This window comes from Callithrix jacchus, chromosome 6 (assembly GCF_049354715.1).
Source record: "Callithrix jacchus isolate 240 chromosome 6, calJac240_pri, whole genome shotgun sequence".
Lineage (NCBI taxonomy): Eukaryota > Metazoa > Chordata > Mammalia > Primates > Cebidae > Callithrix > Callithrix jacchus.
The window spans coordinates 117,624,551-117,649,914 of NC_133507.1; the positions used below are offsets into that span (position 1 = coordinate 117,624,551).

Consider the following 25,364-nt stretch of genomic DNA (forward strand, 5'->3'; position numbering starts at 1 on the left):
TTGAAATTTAAAATGCCAAAAGTACTCCTAATATTTAAAAACAGATCTTTAAAAATCTGTTGGTATTAGGAGTTTTATAATTTTTCAGCAGGCTGGGTAAACAATGCATCTTGACTATTGGTTAGTAGAGCTATAAAATGATAGAACTATGGTCAACTCAGAAGAGTACAAAGAGAAACTGGGCATTAAAATAAATTATTTTAAAAAGAGGTTTTATTTATATAAATAAAACTTGTTTTTTTTTTTAAGTTAGTTCAGTGTCTTTGATCAGTTACTCCAAATGATACCCTGTAATCCCAGCTATCAAGAGACTTTCTAGAACCTCAACTTCTAATACTGCTTTTAACACTCAGGTAGAGCAGAAAATGATGACTCAGACATTTCAAGAATAAAACTTACTGCTGGATGCAGCCCATGCCAGTATCACAAATGAACTATAGACCGTTCAGAATGAGAAAACCCAACTCCAAGAACATCTGTAAGTAAATTATGGGCAACTTCTTACACATTTTTCGTTCTTGCATTTGTGTTTTATATGTGTGTGTGTGTGTGTGTGTGTGTGTGTGTGTCTGTCTGTCTGTCTGCCTGTCTTATTTTCAATGAAAACATTTGATCCTGCATTTTTTGGGCCAGTTACAAAGATAAAATTAAGACTCTGCCCTTAAGAAACTAGTTTCGTTAGACCATTTTGGTAACTACTCTTAGTAAGGAAATAGGTTCTGTAAGAACATTTAATTGCCCTTTCTGTTAAATTAGAACTCTCATTTAGCTTTTGTATGTTCTTGTTCTCTTCCTGGAGGGATCATTTAATCCTTGAGCATAACCAGTGTATCCAGAAAGCACAGGAGGCTGAAAAGAGAACATCTGTGTAAAAAGAGCTGCTAGAATCAACTATTGCAAGATTGCGAGGTGAATTGGAAGCATCAGTGCAAGAGAAGAAGTTTCTGCTAGAGGAGAAAGAAAGATTTCAGAGGGAGGTAGGTAGAAGCAGATTTACATTATCCTGTCTTTGTGGTGTGGTGATGTTTTAAAATTATATTTTAAATGCAAAAGACAAAGAAAGAAACCCAGATGCAGTTTGTCTGAGTTGCCCAATGAAGAATCTTTAGGTGGCTAACCTATGCCTTTTAGTATGTGAAGTAGTCTGTGCCAAATAGGACAGTATATCCTTATCCAGCATTAGTAAATGTTAACTGGTAATTCACACATCCTCATGTTAGTTAAGGGGTCAGATTTTAAAAATTGATTTCCCCTGAAGGAGTGGGACAGTGGAGGTTAAGGGGTAACAGCCCTGTCTTCCTACTTAGTAAGGAACCAGCAGAGTCTGACATGTAGACATGTCTTTCTAATTTCAGGGCTATTTGTGAAGTCTGCTCTGCTTCAGAGACTCCCTGATTGGCCCCTTTTCTGAGAGGATGTGCTGTCTCTGCAGTGTAGGTATTGACACACAGGATATGTCTGCTATAGTGGAGCCTGTCAGCTGCTGTAAAATTGACCCATTTCTTTTTTTTCCCATCCCCCTTGGGCAGGTTAATAAAACAGAAAAAGAAAAAGCACAAGAAAGAAGCAATTTGGAAAAAGAATTAGCTAAAAACAAGGTACTCTACATTTTACTTATTGATATTTCACTATATTTCCATCTGTACTGCTGCCTACTCTATCAGCTTATCTTAATGAAGAGATGGGTGATAAATACCAAGCTGTGGTAGAAAGGAGAGCTACAAAGCTGGATGCCACTCACAGTATATCAGTCACTGCAGCAGAAGGCTGTTTCTGGGGAACATTTTCTTGTTGAGCATCTGATGTTTACCAGTGAGTCATCACTGCCTTTGGCCCTAGTGTTAACTAAGGATTTTAGCCAAGAAGTCACCTGAGAGTTAGCTAATTGGTCTGTGAGAGGCAAAGAGATGATTGCTAACTAGGCTGTTTTTAAATAAAAATAAACAACTAACAGCCAGGTGCAGAGGCTCATGCCTGTAATCCCAGCACTTTGGGAGGCTGAGGCGGGCATCATTTGTGGTCAAGAGTTCGAGATCAGCTTCACCTACATAGTGAACCCCCATCTCTACTAAAATACAAAAATTAGCTGGGTGTGGTGGCAGGTTCCTCTAATCCCAGCTACCTGGGAGGCTGAGGCAGGAGAATCGCTTGAACCCAGGAGGAGGTTTCAGTGAACCAAGATTGCACCACTGTACTCCAGCCTAGGTGACAGAGCAAGACTCTCTCTCACAAAAAACACACAAACAAACAAGAACTAAGACTGCCTAAGTACCTGTCAGCACTTGCCACTTTATCTTCCAGGTACCATATTATGGGTTCTAAAAAGATAGAATGTCCAGAGAAACAAATGAAATCCTACCAATCTTTAAAACATTGCTGTTTGTGTTTCAAATTTTGAAGAGAGTAAAGATTATGTATCACTGTCATCTAGAGAATATATCTGGAGCAGTAAGGGATATTGGTTTACTTAGACAAGAAATACAGCAATAGGTATTGGGTAGAGCCATCAAGCCTTGACTGCTTCTTTGCTTCTGGTTTGCCCAAGTAGCATTTATATTACCATATATACATGTAAATTTAAAAAAATTTTTATTATACTTTAAGTTCTGGGTACATGTGCAGGTTGTACAGGATTGTTACATAGGTATACACATGCCATGGTGGTTTGCTGCATCCATTCCCCCATTACCTACATTAGGTATTTCTCTTAATGTTATCCCTCACCAGTCCCCCAACCCCCTGCTATCCCTCCCCTAAGCCCCCCCACCCCACAACAGGCCCCAGTCTGTGATGTTCCCCTCCTGGTCTGTGTCCATGTGTTCTTATTCTTCAACACCCACTTATGAGTGAGAACATGCGGTGTTTGGTTTTCTGTTCTTGTGTCAGTTTGCTGAGAATGATGGTGTCCAGCTTCATCCATGTCCCTGCAGAGGATGTGAACTCATCCTTTTTTATGGCTGCATAGTATTCCATGGTGTATATGTGCCACATTTTCTTTATCCAGTCTATCATTGATGGGCATTTGGGTTGGTTCCAAATCTTTGCTATTGTAAACAGTGCTGTGGTAAACATACATGTGCATATGTCTTCATGAGACAATTTATAATCCTTTGGGTATATACCCAGTAATGGGATTGCTGGGTCAAATGGTATTTCTATTTCAAGATCCTCTTAAAGAATTGCGACACTGTCTTCTACCGTGGTTGAACTAATTTACACTTCCAGCAACAGTGTAAAAGTGTTCCTATTTCTCCACATCCTCTCCAGCATCTGTTGTCTCCAGATTTTTTAATAATCACCATTCTAACTGACGTGAGATGGTATCTCAGTGTGGTTTTGATTTTTATTTCTCTAATGACTAGTGATGATGAGCATTTTTTCATATGTTTATTGGCTGCATAAATGTCTTCTGAGAAGTGTCTGTTCATATCCTTTTGCCCGCTTTTTGATGGGGTTGTTTTTTTCTTGTACATTTGCTTAAGTTCTTTGTAGATTCTGGATTATTAGTCCTTTTGTCAGACAGGTAGATTGCAAAAATATTTTCTCATTCTGTTATTCTGTTGGTTGCCAGTTCACTCTGATTGTTGTAGGAAGTTTTGACATCTAAATGTGAATCTCCCAACTTTTTTTTTTTTTGAAGATTGTTTTAGCTATTCTGGGTCCTTGCATTTCTATATGAATTTTAGGACCAGATTTTCCATTTCTGTAAAAAAGAATACCTGGAATTTTGATAAGGCTTACATCGAGTCTGTAGATCAATTTGAGGAGTATTGCAATCTCAGTAATACAATTTGTTGTATATTTTCTGTATACAGTAAGTCCTGACTTAACATCATCAATAGGTTCTTAGGTTTAAACTTCAAGTGAAACGATATACAGCAGGTCCTTGAATAACATCATTTCATTCAATGTTGTTGTGTTATGATGTTGCTAAGAATAAATTGATTTTGTTATACATTATCATTTCACTTAAAGTTGCAGTCTCCAAAAACCTATCCATGACAGTGAAGACTAGTGTATAAAATATTATGATCTACAAATAGAGATAGTTTTACTTCTTCCTTTCCAATTTTTCTGCCTTTTATTTCATTTTCATATATAATTTCTGGTAGAATCTCCAGTGCAATATTGAATAGAATTGGTGACTGCAGACATTCCTGTCTTGTTTCCGATCTAAGGGGGAAAGCTTTTAGTTTGTCACCATTAAATGTGATGTCAACTGTGGGTTTTTTCAATGCTCTTCATCAGAATTAGAAAATTCCCTTCTATTTCCAGTTTGTTGGGAATTTTTGTCATGAAATCATGTTGAATTTTGCCAACTGCTTTTGCTGTGTCGATTGAGATGATCTTGTGGGTTTTGTCCTTTGTTCCATTACTATGGTGTATTACAGTGATTGACTTCAAATGCACAACTAAGCTTTCATTGTTTGGATAAATTTTACTTGGTCATGTTGTTTTTATATGTTGTCGCATTAGGCTTGCTAGTATTTTGTTAAGATTTTTTTGCATCTCTGTTCATAAGGGATACTGTTCTGTAGTTTTATTTTCTTGTAATGTTTTTGATTTGCTATCTAGGTAATATTGGCTTCTTAAAATGATTTGGTAAGTATTCACTCTATTTCTATTGTTGGGAAGAGTTTGAGGGATTGGGGTTAATTCTTCTTTAAACATTTTGTGGCATTTACTAGTGAAGCCATCTGGTTCTGGGCTTTCTTGTGTGTAGAAAGTTTTGCTTCTTTGTTTTGTTTATTATTTTTATTCTTATAGGTCTATGCAGATTTTCTATCTTTATTCGAGTCAGTTTCAGTAGTTGGTTCTTTCTAGGAATATGTCCATTTCATCTAGGCTAGTTTGTTAGCTTACAATTTTCAGAGTAACCCCTTATCTTTCTTTCTGTAAGGTCAGTAGTAGAGTCTTCTCTTTCATTTCTAATTTTAATAATTTGTGTCTCCTGTATTTTGTTCTTGGTTAGTCTAGCTAAAGATTTGTCAGTTTTGTTGATCTTTCCAGAGAACCAAATTGTAGAAGATTTTATATATTTTTCTCTATCTTATTTCTGTTTTAATCCTCACTATTATCTTCTTTATGTTTGCTTGGGGTTTAACTTGCTTTTCTTTTTCTAGTTTCTAAAGATAAGCTTAAGTTATTGACTTGAGAAATATTTCTTTTTTTAAATGTAAGTGCCTACCAAAGTCTTTGAACCTATTCTGGTTCAGGGGATTGCTTGTAAAAAAATAAAACATAAGTGTTTGCAGCTATGAATTTTCCTCTCTGCACTGCTTTAGCTGCATATGAGATGTTTTGTTACATTTTCATTTTGTTCATCTCAAACTGTTCTTTAATTTCCCTTGAAATTTCTTTTTTGACCCATTGGCTGTTTAGAAGTGTCATGTTTATTCACATATGTGTATTCCCCAAATTTTCTTTTATTGATTTCTAATTTTGTTCCATTGTGGTTGGAGAACACTTTGAGTGTTATCAGTCCTTTCAGATTTATTGAGAGTTGTTTTATGGTGTAATAAAGATATACCTTGAAGAATGTTCCATGTGCACTTGAGAAAAATGTATATTTTGCTATTGTTGGGAGGATTGTTCCATAGGTGTCTGTTAGGTCTACTTGGTTTATAGTGTGCTCATGTCTTCTTTTTCCTCATTATTCTTCTGTCTAGTTGTTCTATTGGTTATTGAAAATGAGATATGGAGTCTCCAACTATTACTGTTAAATTATGTATTTGTTCCTTCAATGCTGTCGTTTTTTGCTTCATATATTTTTGTCCTCTGTTGTTAGGTGCATATATATATATAAATGATACATATTCTTGATGGATAAACACTTTTTTCAATATATAATGTCCTTTATTACACCAGTTTTTTTTACTATTTTGTCTATTAGTACAGTCACTCTAGCTCTTTTTGAATTACTGTTTAATTTATATGGTATATATTCCTGTCCTTTTGCTTTCAACCCCATTTATGCCTTTGGAACTGAAGTGTATATTTTATAAAGAGCATATAGTTGGTTTTTAAAAAACTCATTTTGCCTGTCTCTGCTTTGTAATTGGAGTGATTTAATCCATTTATTTTTAATATAATTACTGTTCAGGTAGGATTTATACCTGCCATTTTGCTATTTTGTGTTTTGTTTTTTGCTTTTTGTTCCTCTGTTCCTCAATTAGTGCCTTTTTTGTGTTAAATATATATTTCAAATGCACCATTTTAACTCCCTTATTTATTTTCTATATTTTGGTTTATATAACAAAAAGAATTACAAAATATATGCTAACTTTTATATATACCTGTGTTGCTACCTTTACTGTTACCTTTTATTTCTTATGTGGATTCCATATATTGTCTAGTGCCCTTTTATTTTAGCTTAAAGAACTTCCTTTAGTATTTCTTACAGGGTATGCTTTCTGGCTTCACAATCCAAACCCCACCAAAGATGGGGACCTGGAGAAATGACTCCACATTTTAGGTGAAGAGTCTGAAGAACCACATTCTCAAGAGTATGTTTAAACCAGAAGAAAAGCTCTTGTATGAATTCTATTAATTTTTATTTATCTGGGAATGTCTTAATTTTGTTTCTGAAGAATACATTTGCTGAATTGAGAATTCACGGTTGAGTGTTTTTCTTCCAGCATTTTGAATGTCATCCCACTGATTTTTAGCCTTAAGTTTCTGATGAGAAATCAGCTGTTAATCTTGAGATTTTCTTGTACATAAGCCACTTCTCTTTTGCTACTTTTAAGATTTTGTGTCTCTTGCTCTCAACAATTTACTTATGCATGTTTTGGGGAATGTCTTTTACATTCATCCATACAGTTGGCAACTCTCTTTTAGCTTTCATTTCTAATTTCACATCAACAAACTGCTGCTAGAATTCTCACACCTATTACTGCAAATTCAAAACCCAGGAAAGACTTCTCCTGGGAATTTACTTTACATTAGGCTTGAGCTGCCTGGTACGTGGCTGCACTCACAACTGGGCAAGTTCAACAACATGGGAGACTTTCCACAGACTGTGATTATTGTAGCCTTATAATAAATCTTGAAGTTAGGTAGTTTACTCCAACAGCGTTCTTTTCCCAAAGTGATTTAGCTATTTCATTTGCTTTTTTGTGAACATTTTAGAATGACCTTAATGATTTCTACAAAAATGTCTTGTGGGGATTTCAACTGAAATTAGGGTTAACATCTCAGCAATATTGAATCTTCTAATACAGTCTTGTCACTTAATGATAGAGATACATTTTCAGAAATGCATCTCTGAGGAATTTTGTTGTTGTGCAAAAGAGGGTACTTACACAAACCTTGATGGTGTTGCCTACTACACACCTGGATTATTTTTTTTTAACTTTTAAATTCAGGGGTACATGTGCAGGTTTGTTACATAGGTAAATGTGTATCATGGGGGTTTGTCATGCAGATTATTTCATCACCCAAATATTATTATTTTTCCTGATCCTCTCCCTCCACCCTCCCTTCACCATTTGATATGCCCCAGTGTGTGTTGTTCTCCCCTGTGTGTTCATATAGTCTCATCATTTAGCTCCCACTTATAAGTGAGAACACGTGATACTTGGCTTTCTGTTCCTGTGTTAGTTTGCTAAGGATAATGACCTCTAGCTTCATCCATGATCACAAGGACATGATCTCATTCTTTTTATGGCTGTATAGTATTCCATGGTGTGTATGTACCATATTTTATTTATCTAGTCTATCATTGATGAGCATTTAGCTTGATTCCATGTATTTGCTGTTGTGAATAGTGCTGCAATGAATATACACATACATGTGTCTTTATAATGGAATGATTTATATTCCTTTGGGTATATACCCCATAATGGAACTGCTGGGTCAAATGGTATTTCTGTCTTTAGGACTTTGAGGAATTGCCACACTGTCTTCCACAGTAGTTGAACTAACTTATACTCCCACCAGCAGTATACAGGTGTTCCTTTTTCTCCATAACCTCACCAGCATTTGTTATTTTTTGACTTTTTAATAATAATCATTCTGACTAGTGTGAGATGGTATCTTATTGTGGTATTGATTCACATTTCTCTAATGAGCAGTGATGTTGAGCTTTCTTCATATGATTGTTGGCCACACATATGTCTTCTTTTAAGAAGTGTCTGTTCATGTCTTTTGCCCTTTGTTTAATTAGGTTGTTTGTCTTTTTCTTGTAAATTTGTTTAAGTTCCTTATTGATGCTGGATATTAGAACTTTGTCAGATGTGTAGTCTTCAATTCTGTAGGCTGTTTGTTCTGTTGATAGTTTGTTTTGCTATGCAAAAGTTCTTTAGTTTAATTAGATCCCATTTGTCAACTTTTGCTTTTGTTGTGATTGCTTTTGACATCTTTGTTACAAAATCTTTGCTTGTGCCTATGTTCTGAATAGTATTACCTAGGTTATCTCCCAGAGTTTTTATAATTTTTGGTTCTATATTTAAGTCCTTAATCTATTTTGAGTTAAGTTTTGTATATGGTGTAGGGAAGGGGTCCAGTTTCCATTTTAGGCATATGGCTAGCCAATTATCCCAGTCCCATTTATTGAACAGAGAATCCTTTCCCCACTGCTTGTTTTTGTCAGGTTTGTTGAAGATCAGATAACTGTAGGTATGTGGTCTTATTTCTAGGTTCTCTATTCTGTTGCATTGGTCTTATGTGTCTGTTCTTGTACCAGTACCATGCTGTTTTGGTTACTATAGCCCTGTAGTATAGTGTGAAGTTGAGTAGCATGATACCTCCAGCTTTGTTCTTTTTGCTTAGGATTCAGGCTCTTAGCTATTCAGGCTCTTTTTTGGTTCCATATAAATTTTAAAATAGTTTTTTCTAGTTATGTGAAGAATGTCAGTGGTAGTTTATTGAGAATATCATTGAATCGTGAATTGCTTTAGGCTGTATGGCCATTTTAATGGCATGATTCTTCCTATCCATGAACATGGAATGTTTTTTTGTTTGTTAGTGTCATCTCTTATTTGAGCAGTGTTTTGTAGTTCTCCTTGTAGAGACCTTTCACCTCCCTGGTTAGCTGTATTCCTAGGTATTTTATTCTTTTTGTGACAACTGTGAATGAGAGTTCATTTATGATTTGGCTCTCAGATTTACTGTTGTTGGTGGGTAGGATGCTAATGATTTTTTTCACATTGGTTTTATATCCTGAGACTGAAGTTGTTTATCAGCTGAAGAAGCTTTTGGGCTGAGGTGATAGGGTTTTGGAATATAGGATCATGTCATTGCAATCAGGGATAGTTTGATTTCCTCCCTTTCTATTTAAATGCGCTTCATTTCTTTCTCTTTCTTGGTTGCCTTGGCCAGAACTTCCAATATTATATTGAATAGGAGTGATGAGAGAAGGCATCTTGTCTTGTGCCGGCTTTCAAGGGGAATGCTTCCACCTTTTGCCAATTCAGTATGATGTTGGTTGTGGGTTTGTCATAGATGGCTCTTATTATTTTTAGGTATGTTCCTTCAATACCTACTTTATTGAGAGTTTTTAACATGAAGAGATGTTGAATTTTATTGAAGGCCTTTTCTGCATCTATTGAGATAATCACGTTTTTCTCTTTAGTTCTGTTTATGTGATCAATCACATTTATTGATTTGTATATGTTGAACTAACCTTGCATCCCAGTGATGTAGTAGCCTGCTCAATCATGGCAGATAAGCTTTTTGATGTTCTGCTGGATTAAGTTTGCCAGTATTTCATTGAGAATTTTTGCATCAGTGTTCACCAAGGATATTGTCCTGCAGTTTTCTTTTTTTGTGGTTGTATCTCTACCAGGTTTTGGTATCAGGATGATGCTGGCCTCATAGAACAAGTTAGAGAGAAATCCCTCCTTTTCAATTTTTTGGAATTATTTCAGTAGAAATGATACCAGCTGTTCTTTGTACATATAGTAGAATTCAGATGTGAATCTGTCTGAGCCTAGGTGTTTTTTGGTTGGTAGGCTATTTATTACTGCCTCAATTTCTGAACTCATTATTGTTTGTTCAGGGATTCAATTTCTTCTTCCTGGTTCAGTCTTGAGAGGGTGTATATCTAAGAATTTATCTGTTTCTTCTAGATTTTCTAGTTTATGTGCATGGAAATGTTTATAATATTCTCTGATCGTTGTTTGTATTTTTGTGGGGTCAATGGTAATATTCCCCATATTATTTCTGATTGTTTATTTGAAACTTCTCTCTTTTCTTATTTATTAGTCTAGGTAGCAGTCTATTTTATTAATTTTTTCTTAAAAAACAGCTCTGGATTCGTTAATCTTTTGAATGGTTTTTGCGTCTATTTCCTTCAGTTCACCTCAGATTTTGGTTATTTCTTGTCTTCTGCTACCTTTGAGATTGGTTTGCTATTTGTTCTCTAGTTCTTTTAGTTCTGAAGTTAGGTTGTTAACTTGAGGTTTAATTTTTTGATGTGGTCATTTAGTGCAACACAGTTTCCTCTTTACAGTGCCTTAGCTGTGTCCTAGAGATTCGGGTACATTATCTCTTTTTTCTCATTAGTTTCAAGAAACTTATTGAATTTTGCCTTAATTTCATTATTCACCCAGGAGTAATTCAGGATCAGGTTGTTCAATTTCCATTAGTTATGTGGCTTTCAATGAATTTCTTAGTCTTGAATTATAATATAATTGTGCTGTGGTCTGAGAGACTGTTAATTTTGCATTTGCTGAGGAGTGCTTTGCTTCCAATTATGTGATCAATTTTAGAGTAAATGCCATGTAGCGATGAGAAGAATGTATATTGTTATTTTGGGGTGGAGAGATCTGTACATTTCTGTCAGTTCCATTTGATCTAGTGCTGAGTTCAGATCCTGAATATCTTTGTTAATTTTCTGTCTCTATGATCTGTCTAATGTTGTCAGTGGAGTGCTAAAGTTTCCCACTATTATTGTATGGGAGTCTTAGTCTCTTTGAAGGTCTCTAAGAACTTGCTTTGTGAATCTAGGTGCTCTTGTGTTGGGTACATATATATTTAGGATAGTTGGTTCTTCTTGTTGAATTGAACCCTCTACCATTATGTAATGCCCTTCTTTGTGTGTGTGTGTTTTTTTTAATCTTTATTAATTGAAAGTCTGCTTTGTCAGAAACTGGGATTGCAACCCCTGCTTTTCTCTGTTTTCCACTTGCTTGGTAGATTCTTCTCCATCCCTTTATCTTGATTCTATGACACACCTAGGTTATATGGTTTAGCCTGTTGCTCCAGCCATTGTTGCATATGTGGTCCATCATTGATTGTTATACAACACATGTCAGTACATGAACATGATATATCTATTTTATTTGTTTTTTATTTCTCTCATCACTATTTTGTAATTTTCAGCACATCCCATCTTAGACATATTTTGTTATATTTGTACTTAAAGAATTTCATAGTATAGTACTGTTTTAAATGGCATTTTAATAAAATATGAATTTCTTTTTTTTTTTAACCTCTGAACTTTTTATTGACCTCCTGCTCCCCCAAGGGTCCCCTGCTTCTGCTGGCCTAATGTCTCAGAACTTTGGTGTTGTTGATCTCAGACACCACTTTGCCATCCACTATCCGGCGGGTGGTTGTCTTTTGGATGGTTCACGTGGAGTTGCTGCTGTTCAAGGCATCACTGAGACTGAAGTCCTCCCTATCTTCCAGCAGGCGGTGGTAGGTGGCGATCTCAGCCTCCAGCTTGACCTTGATGTTCAACAGAGCCTCGTACTCCTGGGCCTGGCGCTGTCCCTCTGCCCGGGTCTGTGCCAGCTCTGACTCCAGGTGCAGCAGGATCCCGTTGAGCTGCTCCATCTGCAGGGCATAGCGGGCCTCCACCTCCCTCAGGCTGTTCTCCAAGCTGATCTTTGTATTTCTCATGGAGTCCAGGTCAGTCTCTAAGGACTGGACTGTACGTCTCAGCTCTGTGAGTGTCATCCCAGCAGTTTCAACCTCAGTGGACTGTGTGGTGACTATTGTGGTACTCTCCTCAATCAGCTGAGTCCAATACTTGTCCAGCTCCTCTTGGTTCTTCAGAGCCAGCTCGTCATACTGAGCCCGGATTTCTGCCATGATCTTAGCAAGGTCCTGAGATTTGGGGGTATCTACCTCCACGGTCAATCCAGAGCTGTCAATCTGGGCTTGTAGGCCATTTACTTCTTCTTCATGGTTCTTCTTCATGAAGAGCAGCTCCTCCTTGAGAGCCTCGATCTCTGTCTCCAGCTGCAGCCGAGTGACATTGGTGTCATCGATGACCTTGCGGAGACCATGGATGTCGCTCTCCACAGACTGGCGCATGGCCAGCTCTGTCTCATACTTGACGCTAAAGTCATCAGCAGCAGGACGAGCATTGTCAATCTGCAGAACGATGCGGGCATTGTCCACAGTATTTGAGAAGATCTGAGCCCTCAGGTCCTTGATGGTCTTGAAGTAATGGCCCCAGTCTCTGACCTGGGATCCCTTCTTCTCCAGGTGCTCCCGGATTTTGCTCTCCAGCTTCCGGTTCTCGGTCTCCAGGCTCCTGACTCTGTCCAGGTAGGAGGCCAGGTGGTCGTTCAGGATTTGCATGGTCTCCTTCTCGTTCTGGATGCCTCCCATTCCTGCCATACCCCTAGCCATCCCCGCGGCCAGGCCCCCGACCCCCATGCTGCTCCGGACGCTGGTGGAGTGCATCATGGAGACGTGGGAACCAGAGCCCCCAGCGCCTGCATAGACGCTGGCCGCGCTGCTGACCGGCCGAGTGCCATAGCTGGGCACCCGGACGGAGCCCATGGACCGGTAGTTGGTGGAAAAGGAGGAGCGAGTGGTGAAGCTCATGCTGCCCGGGGAGGAGAGCGAGAGGACAGGACTCAGGCTTCGCAGATGACATAAAATATGAATTTCTAATTGTGCATTGTTAATGTATAAAAATACAATAGATTTGCCCTTGTATCCTTCAGCCTTGATATACTCACTTATTCTAGTACCTTTTTTGGAGATTCTTTGGGATTTCCTTTTTAAATGATCATATGCCTTGAGTGGAGACAGTTTCATTTCTCCTTTTCCAATCTTTATGCCTTTTATTATGTTTTCTTGCTTTATTGCATCAGCTATAGCCTCCTGTATGATGTGGAATAGGAGTGGTGAAAGTGGATACCTTTGCCTTTTCCCCAATCTTAGGGGGAACGTTTTTTACCATTAATTTTGATATTAGTTCTAGGATTTTTATCGATACATTTTATCAACTAGAGGTGGTTCCCTTTCATTTCTGGTTTGCTGAGTTTTTATAATGAATTGATGTCGAATTTTGTGAAATTATTTTACTGTGAGTATTAAGATGGTTATTTGGTGTTTCTCCTATAGTCTGTTGATGTGGTGTATTATACTGATTGATTTTGAATGTTCAACAAGCTTTGCATTACTGGCATAAGCTTCACTTAGTCGTAATTTGTTATCTTTTTATATATTGCTGGGTTTGTTTTGCTAATAACAAACATTTATTTTGTGGAAGATTTTTGCATCTGTATTTGTGAGCTTGAATTGATTTTAAGTAAATACCAGAAGGATTTTAACTTACAGTAAAGGAGAACTATATAATTTACAATAACCCTTTTGTTGAGGGCAACTAGAAAAACTCAAAAAATGGAAAAAGGTTACTTAAAAAAAAAAAAAATTTAGACCCACAAACCATACAGAAAAAAGCGTTCTTAGGAACATCATAGAGCTATCAGACTGGTCAAATCTCCACATTTAGAGGCAAGGGAACATATGAAAGATACTGTCCATTTTACAGTTATAATTGTTATTTTAAAAATAAGATAATATTTTTTGCATCTGGCATAAATAATTTATTTTTTACTTTTGTTTTTCTAAAGGTAGACATAAACACATTAACTCAGAACCTGCAGACTCTCGAAGAAGAGAATAAGCAGCTGGTAGATCAAATGGCTTCCCTAGAACTTCAGCAAGTCACTTCTGATTACCATGGGGTGGGTATAAAAAGGTCAGTCCAAATAGCAGTTAGTGACTAATGAGTTCAGAAACAGCAACAACCAGAAGTCAGAAGATGGGTTTTCTTTGTGTTTTTATATTTACTATAAATCTTGAATAATTCAGAACAAATATAGCAGAGATTCTTACAGTAGTCAAACAATAGTTAATTTGAGAAACCATGAATTTAAGGCATTTATTAAACATTTGCCTTCACAAACCATCTATGTTACTGAAAAGTACAAATATATATGACAATTTAAAATAGTTCCTCTTCCATAAATTATGGGGAAAAAACGTATACTTTTTCTCATCAGACAATTCTTTCCATTAGGCAATCAGTAATAAGTCTGATTTCTGAAAGCTATTTGACAAGGTCAGTGCATTACAAATAAATGTTACAGTTCTTAAAACGTCTTCTCCAAGTAAAGGGGATTTAAAGATATGGTCATTCTGTTAAGTAGCTAATAATTTTCTTGTGTGCTTTTGAATACATGAAAAAGTATTACTTACTGCTTTAAGCACGCAAATAATCTTTGAAAATTCCTAGAAGACCCTGATATGAGTCTGTTTTAACCTGAGCTAAAGTCTTTCAGACCGTCATAAGCTGCTCATTACTTCAGCTATGAAAAATTATACAGACTAAGTCTAAATCTTCTTATATTTTCATGGGTTTCAAGCCAGATTTCCTACTTTTCAGTTTTGGCCATGACCTTGGGTATGATCCTTAACCTCTCTGAGCCTCAGTTTCTTAATCTGTCAAAATGAAGATATAATGCTATTACTATGAGGATGTTTGAGGTTAAGTAAATTAATACACACAGGACATGTAGCAGATAGCTAATGTTTATTGAATTCTTAGTATCTCAGAGAAAAATAAGTGACTATTGGAATGGCAGGCTTCATTAGCTCTAATCCCTGGTACTATTTTAGAACAATCCTCTCTCTCTACAGAATTAAAGATTCAGCCATGTCTTTTGCTTGCTGGCCAGCCTAAGCTGCGTTCCTTGGGAAAACCACATTCCAGTCTATTTCCTGCATCCATTGCCAATGAGCAGGCCTAGCCTTACTTTATTAGTGACTCTGACAGATCTTGCCAGTGATTTAGTCAATGTTGATTTTTGCCTGCCTACCTGTCTTGATAACAGGTTCCCAGTGATAACTCATAGACAACACAATTCTAGCTTGCAGTTCTGTCTCCACCCAGAAGCGTCTCTGACCACGCCTGCCTGGAAATGCTTCAGTTGGCTCTTTATGAGTTTGAGGAATAAACTAGAGATTTCAGGATTTGTTTTTGAATCTTAGCAATATCATTAAACCTGTTGTCATTCAATGCTGGCAGTTTATTTTTGTTCTTTGACAGTTAAAACTTGAAATTCTTTATAAAGGGTACCTTCTGGTATAACCCCTCATTGATTTTTGGAGATACACATGTGTGTGTTTTGTGCGTAATGTCACAAACCTGAATTCAGATAGACCTTGTTTCAACCTCCATTTACTGTGTGACCTGGGAAGGCTCTTAACCTCTCATGGCCTGCAATGCCAAGAGGATCTCTCCTAGTGCAGGTATCCCACAGTATACTCTGCATACCCATATATCAGAATAATTACTACATTGATTAGAAATGGACCTGTTTATGCATCTGTGTTCACTCTCTTCTAATACAAAAACAATAGTTACTCATTTTTATCTTCCCTTGCCTAGCAGAATTCCTAATACATAATAGGTGCTTTAGAAACATTGACTGACTAGAATACAGAGGGTCATGTCTGTTTTGCCAGGCAGTAAGGATTAATGTCATATTGCAATAATATTCTCTCTGCTTTTTCTTTTACATTTCCTAATTTTAGGTTTATTTTTTGCCATTTTAGCCTGTAGTGATAGTACAATTAATTCCATTGCTACCGACAGTCAGGCAGAGAACCACAGTGAGAAAAGATCCCCATGTAGGAAGGTTTCCATGCCTGAGTTAAATTTGAATGATTATCCTCCCCACTTCTCTTTTGGGGTTTAAACATATATTTTAAAATTGTAGCACCAGACAGAAATATAATTTCCTGTATAACTGGGACTTTATTGACTTGAAATTAAATAATGAACTGAAATGTATTATTTCTTAAAACCAGGATGACATTGTCAGTGTACACTCATGCAGGTGTCAAAGTTGATTTCATTTGCTGGAGCTCATGTCATACTGGTTGTTAAATATTTTGAATAAAAAATTCAAAATAATTAAAAACTTTTAAAAATGTTTATAGTTTGCCTATAAAATAGGGTTACCAAGATGCCAGTATCCCACTAGTTTTGTGTATTCTTATAACAGCTTCTGCTAACTTGTACAGCTCACCTGGGTTTACAAAATGATTTTAGAAATAATTTTGTGGCTTACTTTTAATCTTTGGCAACCTATCTTTCATATCTTAAGATAATTCTCCCTATTTTTACTTCCTGTTTTTCCAAAGAGTGTTATCTGTGTGTTTCTGAGTTAAAATGGATATTCTAATGCTTGGCATTTTTCTCTGTATGATGTTTCTTAAGTGATTCCCCAGTTTCTGTTTTGCTGTGTATATTAATAATGTTTATAGTATGTTACCAAAAGTATTTAAGCAAAAGTTAATATTAGTTGAGTCTTTCATAACTCAGAACCTGAGATATTCGCTCATTTAAATGGTTTCTAATTTCTGGTCTCCTGTTGATTAAAGTACAGGGCCTATTTAAATCTGTAAACAGTAATTTAAGTAACTGCCTTAACATCCACTTTCCCTTAGCAACTGGGAACAATTTTTTTGTGTATGTCATAATATTTAAATAGGTAACCCTTTGTCAAATATTTCATTCTGATTTTGCTCAGACAATTTTTGTTTAGTATATTAGCATTCTCTTTGATGGAAAAATGGGAAAATTGTTACTTTAAAAGTATATTTAAAAGATTAGAATTTCTTTATGCCTTTGTCTAGAAGAGGGAATTCTATTGATGGGAAAAAGTACCATTATTTTTAAAATTTTTGGTCAACTTTTATAGAAGATAATTTAAGTTATTCCTTAATAAAACTTTTCCACATTTCAAGAAGATAGTTATTTTTTAGTGTTTACTGTTCATTAGAACTCGCATATTTTAAGTTAACTCTGGTTCTTGTTTTTCATATGTTCTACCTATGCTTTACAGCACACTGGAACATCTTAATTTTTAGAAGTTTGAATCAAATTCTAAATAATTAAGGTTTTATTATTGGTGTAGCTTTGCTTTTGAGGTATTATTGACCATCCTTGCAATTTGTTTCGCTGCTGAAGACTTGGCCAACATAATCCTACTCTACTTGTCTAAATGCTTTTTAAAATATATTTTCCTTTGCCTTAGGAGGAGCAGTACAGTTATTATTATTATTTTTTTTTGAAACAGACCCTTGCTTTGTTGCCAGGGAGTGTAGTGGTGCAATCAGCTCGCTGCAACCTTTGTCTCTTGGGTTCAGGCTTTTCTCCTGCCTCAGTCTCCCAAGTAGCTGGGACTACAGGCACACACCACCACGCCTAGCTAATTTTTGTATTTTTAGTAGAGATGGAGTTTCCCCATATTGGCCAGGATGGTCCTGATCTGTTTGCCAGTATGGTCTCGATCTCTTGACCTTGTGATCCACCTGCCTCAGCCTCCCAAAGTGCTGGGATTACAGGCATGAGCTACTGTGCCTGGCCCACAGTGATTTTTTAAAACTTTTAAAAACTGAATTATGAATATTTATAATAATGTATGAACTATTAATTCTGACAGGACAAATACTTGGTCATAATAGTTAATAATCCACCAAAGCCTAATATTGGATATAAGTTTTATATCAAAGGTGTATCATTTTAGGGTAGGTGGCATATAAGGGCTAATAATTCTTTTTGGCTTTTCCATAGATTTTTATCAAGTGTTGAATGTCAAAAATGCAAATTCTTCTAGCCAAGGCAACTGCTAAGGAGAAAACAATGCGCCAGCCTACTGTGCCTTCTTTTTTTTCTTTTTTCTTCTTTAGAGATGGGGGTCTTGCTTGGTCTTCCAGGCTGAAGTGTAATGGCACCATCACATCATGGAGTGTAATGGCTCACTCTAGCCTCGACTTGCTGGGTTCAAGCAATTCTCCCACCTCAGCCTCTCAAGTAACTAGAACTAAAAGTGTGCACCACTATGCCCAGCTAATTTTTTAAATTTTTGTAGAGACAGGGTCTTGCTATGTTGACCATACTGGTCTTCAATTCCTGCCCTCAAGTGATCCTCCGACCTCAGCCACCTAAAGTGCTGGGATTAGAGGTGTGAGCCACCATGCCCAGCTTAGTGTACCTTCTCATAGAAAATATTTTGAACAGAGGAAAATCTGAATTACATATTATAGTAATCTACTTTGGAATTTTTTTTTCTTTTATTTAGAAGCAGGTGTGTTGGGTTCATATACTTGAAATAAAGGATATTTCAAAGTGGTGACTAAAGAATAGCTGTAATGTTGGAAATGAGGAATATCTCCTATGTAAATTAATACATGGGTTTTATCTTTATCAGCTTACATAAAGTTGAACATAAAACAGAAGTCTAAAATTCTTTGGCTTAAAATGCCTAAAAGACATTCTGTTCTGTTATTCACCAAATAAGCAAATATAAACCAGAAATAGTGAATAATGTCAATAGGAGATACTTGCCAACATTAATAAGACTTTGAACTTAATATTTACTGCAATTGATCCATAGTGTAGCTAGTTAGCTTATGAATGATTAAGAGTTTGTTTCCATAGTCACATTTTCTTGTGTGTCCTTTATCTCCACATTTGGTTTATGATAATTTTGACATATGGCTATTTTTCCTGTTATTAAGATATAATACTGGCATTGATTGTGGAGAGTGAAAAATCTCCATATTCAGTCAGTTAATGATGCCCCTCATATAAAGAAAGTACCAATATGGCCCAAAGTTTAATCAAAAGAAAACTATATTTTGTACTTATTTTTTTCGATATAGTCTGAGAACAACAGCACATGAGAAAATAATTGTTGTTATTAAGGGCTATTTGAATAATGAAAATATGTAATTTTGTGAAATATAGAACCTTTGGGAATGTTTGCCCCAGATAATGCTGTGTTGAGTATTTGATCAAACAATGAGTTCGAGTCTCCAATAAACATTTATTTTGTTTTTGAGATTTTTCTGAACAGCTTTTTACCATGGTAAGTGAGGTGCCTTCTGCTGTCAGTGGTTGTGGTCATTTGCAGCTGCTTTTTCATCAAGAACTATGTAATGCTCCACAGACTACCTGCAGTCACTCATACAACCATACCACATCTGGGTTGGATCACAATTACAAAGGAATAACTGACATAACAAAAAAAGAGTTAATATACAAAGCAACAAACTCTGGTACTCTTAAGGCTTCATGCTTTTATTAGCAGTCTGTACATATTGCATATTAGCCATGTGATCAACTATGTTGGGAAAGACTAAAAGGCAGCACTAGCAAATAAATAGGAATCTTGATCTTATGATGATAGAAATAGTAAGGATATAAATACTTGTCTAAAAATGAAAATGGTTATTCCTTTCTCTGCTTAGAGATTCTATTGCCTGTGTTTGCCTTATCAGCTTGTCCAACAGAAGGTGGAAAATGTCTTGGGAAAAATTACTGATAGTAAAAATAAACTGGCCTATGAAAAGGGAAAGCTCCAGGTATGGGATTTATTTTCTGATTTTTCTTGTCTGAATTTTAAGAATACCAATTGTCAAAAACAAGCAATGAGGAAAGGATTCCCTATTTAATAAATGGTGTTGGGAAAACTGGCAAGCCATATACAGAAAACTGAAACTGGACCCCTTTCATATACCTTATACAAAAATTAACTCAAGATGGATTAAAGACTTAAATGTAAGACCTGAAACCATAACAACCCTAGAAGAAAACCTAGGCAGTATCATTCAGGACATAGGCATGGGCAACGGCTTTATGACTAAAATACCTAAAGCAATGGCAACAAAAGCCAAAATTGACAAATGGGATCTAGTTAAACTAAGGAGCTTCTGTACAGCAAAATAAAATATCATCAGAGTGAACAGGCAACCTACAGAATAGGAGAAAATTTCTTCAGTCTATCCATCTGACAAAGGGCTAATATCCAGAATCTACATGAAACTTAAACACATTTACAAGAAAAAAACAACCCCATCAAAAAGTTGGTGAAGGGTATGAACAGACGTTTCTCAAGATGACATTTATACGGCCAACAAACATATGAAATAAAATGCATCATCACTGGTCATTAGAGAAATGCAAATCAAAACCACAATGAGATACCATCTCATGTCAGTTAGAATGGTGATCATTAAAAAGTCAGGAAACGGTTCATGGCATGGGTTCAGTCTTCCTTGGCTGACTTGCTGCCCTCACTGCTGCACCATGGATACCCTGAGACAGGTGGTCAACTTCAGACTTGGTCCCACCAAACTGCCGTACTTGGTGTTGTTAGAGATACAAAAGGAATTATTAGACTACTTGTTAGAGATACACAAAAGGAATTATTAGACTACAAAGGAGTTGACATTAGTATTCTTGAAATGAGTCACAGATCGTCAGATTTTGCCAGGATTATTAACAGTACAGAGAATCTTTTGCAGGAATTTTTAGCCATTCCAGACAACTATAAGGTGATTTTTGTGCAAGGAGGTTGGTCCAGCCAGTTCAGTGCTGTCCCCTTAAACCTGATTGGCTTGAAAGCAGGAAAGTATGCAGTCTGTGTGGTGACAGGAGCTTGGTCAGCTAAGGCCACAGAAGAAGCCAAGAAGTTTGGGACTATAAATATCGTCACCCTAAACAAAAATTACAGATCCAGGCACCTAGAACCTCACCCTGGATGCCTTCTACTTGTAATATTGTGCAAATGAGACAGTGCGTGGTGTGGAGTTTGACTTTATACCTGATGTCAAGGGAGCAGTACTGGTTTGTGACATGTCCTCAAACTTACTGTCTAAGCCAGTGGATGTTTCCAAGTTTGGTGTGATTTTTTTGTGGTACACAGAAGAATGTTGGCTCTGCTGGGGTCACCGTGGTGATTGTCCATGATGACCTGCTGGGGTTTGCCCTCCGAGAGTGCCCCTTGGTCCTGGAATACAAAGTGCAGGCTAAAAACAGCTCCTTGTACAACACACCTCCATATTTCAGCATTTTACATCATGGGCTTGGTCCTGGAGTGGATGAAAAACAATCGAGGTGAGCACCAGAAGCTCACCAACTGAGCTAACCGGCCGCCCCTGGGCGCGGTGGCTCAAGCCTGTAATCCCAGCACTTTGGGAGGCTGAGGCGGATGGATCACAAGGTCAAGAGATTGAGACCATCCTGGTCAACATGGTGAAACCCCGTCTCTACTAAAAATACAAAAAAATTAGCTGGGCATGGTGGCGCGCACCTGTAATCCCAGCTACTCAGGAGACTGAGACTGGAGAATTGCCTGAACCCAGGAGGCGGAGGTTACAGTGAGCCAAGATCGTGCCATTGCACTCCAGCCTGGGTAACAAGAGCAAAACTCTGTCTCAAAAAAAAAACAAAAACACAATGGAGGTGCCATGGCCATGGAGAAGCGTCATCAAATCCTAAGTGATATCTGAGATTATTGATAATTCTCACGGATTCTACGTATGTCCAAAATAGAAGCAAGATGAATATTCCATTCTACATTGGCAATGCCAAAGGAGATGATGCTTAAGAAAAAGGATTTCTCGATAAAGCTCTTGAACTCAATATGTTGTCCTTGAAAGGACATAGGTCTGTGGGAGATACCTGGGCCTCTCTGTGTAATGCTGTCATGATTGAATATGTTCAGAAGCTGGCCGCCTTCATGAAAAATTTTTCAGAGATGCATCAGCTATGAACACATCCTAACCAGAGTATACTCTATTCTTGAACAACATACAAAGTTTAAAGTAACTTGTGGATGGCTACAAAAAGTTGACAAACACAGTATTTTTTTCAAATGAACATGGTTATTATAGATTCTTCTTTTTTGAAAGAACAACAGCAAAACATCTACAGCTCTGCAAAGCTGGTGGAACCTAATGTTTGCCTTAATTCTGACTTGAACTGGAAGCATTTTAAGAAATCTTCTCATTGCTTTTCCCACAAATTCCAGCTTATTTTGCCTTTGCAGCTACTTTTTCTAGTTAGATTTCAAACTTGCCTGTGGACTTAGTAATGCAAGTTGCAATTATTTCTGGAGTCATAGGAGAACACACAGCATAGAGGGTAGGTGGGGTCCTCTAGGTGCTGAATCTAGACATCTGTGGGGTCTCCTGGGTTCAGCGGCTGTTGATTCAAGGTCAGTATTGACCATTGGGGGAGTGGTTTAAGAGTACCAGGCAAAGGGCAAACTGTAGATCTGTCTTTATACTGTTATTACAAGAGAAGTGACATATTTTATATGTGTTTATATTAGCAAGGTCTGTTTTTAATACTATATATTTCTATGCATTTATATTTCTTTTCTTTTCTTTTTTTTTTTTTTTTTTTGAGATGGAGTTTCGCTGTTGTTACCCAGACTGGAATGCAATGGCATGATCTCGGCTCACTGCAACCTCCGCCTTCTGGGTTCAAGCAATTCTCCTGCCTCAGACTCCCAAAGTGCTGGGATTATAGGTGTGAGTCACCGCACCCAGCCGCATTTATATTTCTAATAATACAGTTATCACTGATACTTGTAGAGACTTGTAGAATTTATAAATCCTTGACCTTGTGCATTATAGCATTCCATTAGCAACAGTTGCACCAGCTCCCCAGTCTTCCCCTTCTTCTTTTTAAACTGTTTTATGAAAAAAAGCTAGAAGTTCTTGATTCACTTTTACTGTTTTTTCCATAGGTAGAAGCGAAAGTTGATTGGTTGGTTGTTTTTTTAATTTTGCCATTAAACTAAACATTTCTGTTAAATTACCTTTAAAAAAAAGCCAGGAAACAACAGATGCTGGGGAGGATGTGAAGAAATAGGAACCCTTTTACACCATTGGTTGGAGGGTAAATTAGTTCAACCATTGTGGAAGACAGTGTGGCGATTCCTCAAGGATCTAGAACCAGAAATACCATTTGACCCAGCAATCCCATTACTGGGTATATTCCCAAAGGAGTATAAATCATTCTGCTATAAAGGCACATACACCCATATGTTTATTGCAGCACTATTCACAATAGCAAAGACTTGGAACCAACCCAAATGCCCATCAGTGATAGACTGGATGAAGAAAATGTGGCACATAAACACCATGGAATACTATGCAGCCATAAAAAGGATGAGTTTATGTCCTTTACAGGAACATGGATGAAGCTGGAAACCATCATTCTCAGCAAAGTAACGCAGGAACAGAAAACCGAACACCACATGTTCTCACTCATAGTGGGAGTTGAACAATGAGAACACATGTACACAGGGAGGGGAACAGCACACACCAGTGCCTGCTGGGGGTGGGGGGCTGCGGGGGGATGGCATTAGGAGAAATACCTAATGTAGATGATGGGTTGATGGGTGCACCAAACCACCATAGCATTTGCATACCTATGCCATAGTAAGTAACAGACCTGCACAATCTGCATATATACCCCAAAACTTAAAGTATAATTTAAAAAAATACCAATTTTCAAATATTGCTAGATTTCGAGAATACTTAGCTCTGTCATTTACTAAGTCTATAGTGTCTGAACATCCCTAAGTTCTTGGCCTCATTAATCTCCAGGAGACTTCTATTTACAAGCTGTAGTTGCTGAAACCTAAAATTATGAAGCCAAAACATATTCCGTAATTGTTTGAAGCTTTATTATACTCATTTTGTGCATGGTCATTCACTGAGAATGTAGAAAGCCTATAGCTCTTTTTGCTGAATTTTTATAGCACATTTCTAAAAAGAAATAACCCTGGAAACAGGCAGTTGAATAGACTGGTTTATCCATGGAGACAGGGTTTCTGCTTGAGTTTACAAAAATATTATTCATCCATAAAATAGTTGTCAAAAATAAAAATAGTGGACAAATAGCTTCATCTATTAATATTAATATTTTCCAGAGGTATCCATGCATTTATTATCTATACTTGTGTGACCATGGAAAGGTCTTAATTTTCTTGAGTTTCATCTTAATCATCTGTAAAATGAGGATAAGCACACCTCTTTTACCTATTTCTTATTGGGAAAAATAGGCTACATTACTGGCTGGGTGTATACATTTTTACAGGCATAAAATAACTTTCTCCTTTGTAAAATGAATGATCTCATAAGAGGCGGTGACCCATGACTTTAACCTTTTTTAGCTTTCCCAAGAAAAATGAAGTGTATTATTAAATATATAAGACAAATCCCAGGCCCTCACGACAGACTTAAAGCCAAATTTTGACTGGGAATGGAATATATTTTATAATTTATGAATGGGTCTGATGTTATCTGTCTGACCTTTTAAACCTCAACTATGCAATCTTAGAAATTATCTAGATTGTATGTAATCATAAGGAAAAATATGTGCCTTTTTGCTGTTCATATTCCTATAATAAGAGTTTAAGATTTTTGATAGTCTTTGAAGAAATACTTTTTGAACTATTGTGAACTATTGATTCATTGGTGCTTTTATGTCAGGTCTTGGGCTGCCACATTCCAAAAGCACTGACTTCATCAGCTCTAGGAAAAGTGCTCTTGGAGCACATAACTCTTACGAGACAGTTTAAAGGAAGAGCTATATACTAAACATTGTCAGAACAGTAGTCTGCTGTGTGACCTCTCTCAACTGGATTAGAATGGATTAAAAATATACATAGGAATCATATTTGGTAAAAGACTGCATTTTCAGAATCAACTTGTTAATGAATGATGTAAATACTGGATTTCGTGTGTTAACTTAGACTGTATTGGAAACTGCTGCCTCATGTTCAAACATGGTTTGAATTTCCTTTTCAGTGCTGCACAGTATTCGATTATGTAAATATGCCACAATGTATTTATTCTTCTGTTGATGGATAATCAGCTAGTTTCTGATTGCAAACAATGACAATAATGATATGATAAATTTTGTACCTGTCTCCTTATACTCACATACAAAAGATGCTCTCAGTTAAATATAATTCTGAGGAGTAGAATTACTGGGTTTTAGGATGTGCATATCCTGAACTTCACTAAATTTTGTCCTATTTCCCCTAAAAGTAGTTGCACTAGTTTTAAAATCAGTATATTTAAGAGGGTATATTAAATAGATACATTAGAGTTACATGTGTTAACATGGATGAATCTCATAAAACAATACTATATACTGTTTAAGGATATAAAGTTACTTTAAAGTGTAGGGATGATAAATTCAGCGTAATAGTTAACTCTAGGATAGAAAGAGGAGATTTGGTTGGGGTAGGCTACACAGACGCTTTCAATTGTACTGGTAATGTTTTATTAAGTTCAGT

At 36.7% G+C, this 25,364-nt stretch overlaps 1 protein-coding gene, 1 non-coding gene and 2 pseudogenes across 3 annotated transcripts in view; 2 read left to right on the plus strand and 2 right to left on the minus strand.

Annotated features, from left to right (window-relative positions):
• The window catches only part of CCDC150 (coiled-coil domain containing 150), a 97,481-nt gene that overhangs the window by 42,911 nt on the left and 29,206 nt on the right, over positions 1 to 25,364 (plus strand). The window contains 5 exon segments of the mRNA XM_035305198.3: positions 354 to 478; positions 800 to 977; positions 1,530 to 1,598; positions 13,821 to 13,934; positions 19,543 to 19,626. Coding sequence (XP_035161089.3) covers positions 354 to 478; positions 800 to 977; positions 1,530 to 1,598; positions 13,821 to 13,934; positions 19,543 to 19,626 — 570 coding nt within the window.
• Positions 6,842 to 7,023, minus strand: LOC118155132 (small Cajal body-specific RNA 16). Its single transcript, XR_004745355.1, has one exon.
• Positions 11,560 to 12,999, minus strand: LOC108592253 (keratin, type I cytoskeletal 18 pseudogene; annotated as a pseudogene).
• On the plus strand, positions 13,934 to 22,401 carry LOC100412258 (phosphoserine aminotransferase-like; annotated as a pseudogene). Its single transcript, XR_013519018.1, has 3 exons — positions 13,934 to 20,424; positions 20,460 to 21,160; positions 21,509 to 22,401. The product of XR_013519018.1 is annotated as a phosphoserine aminotransferase-like (transcript).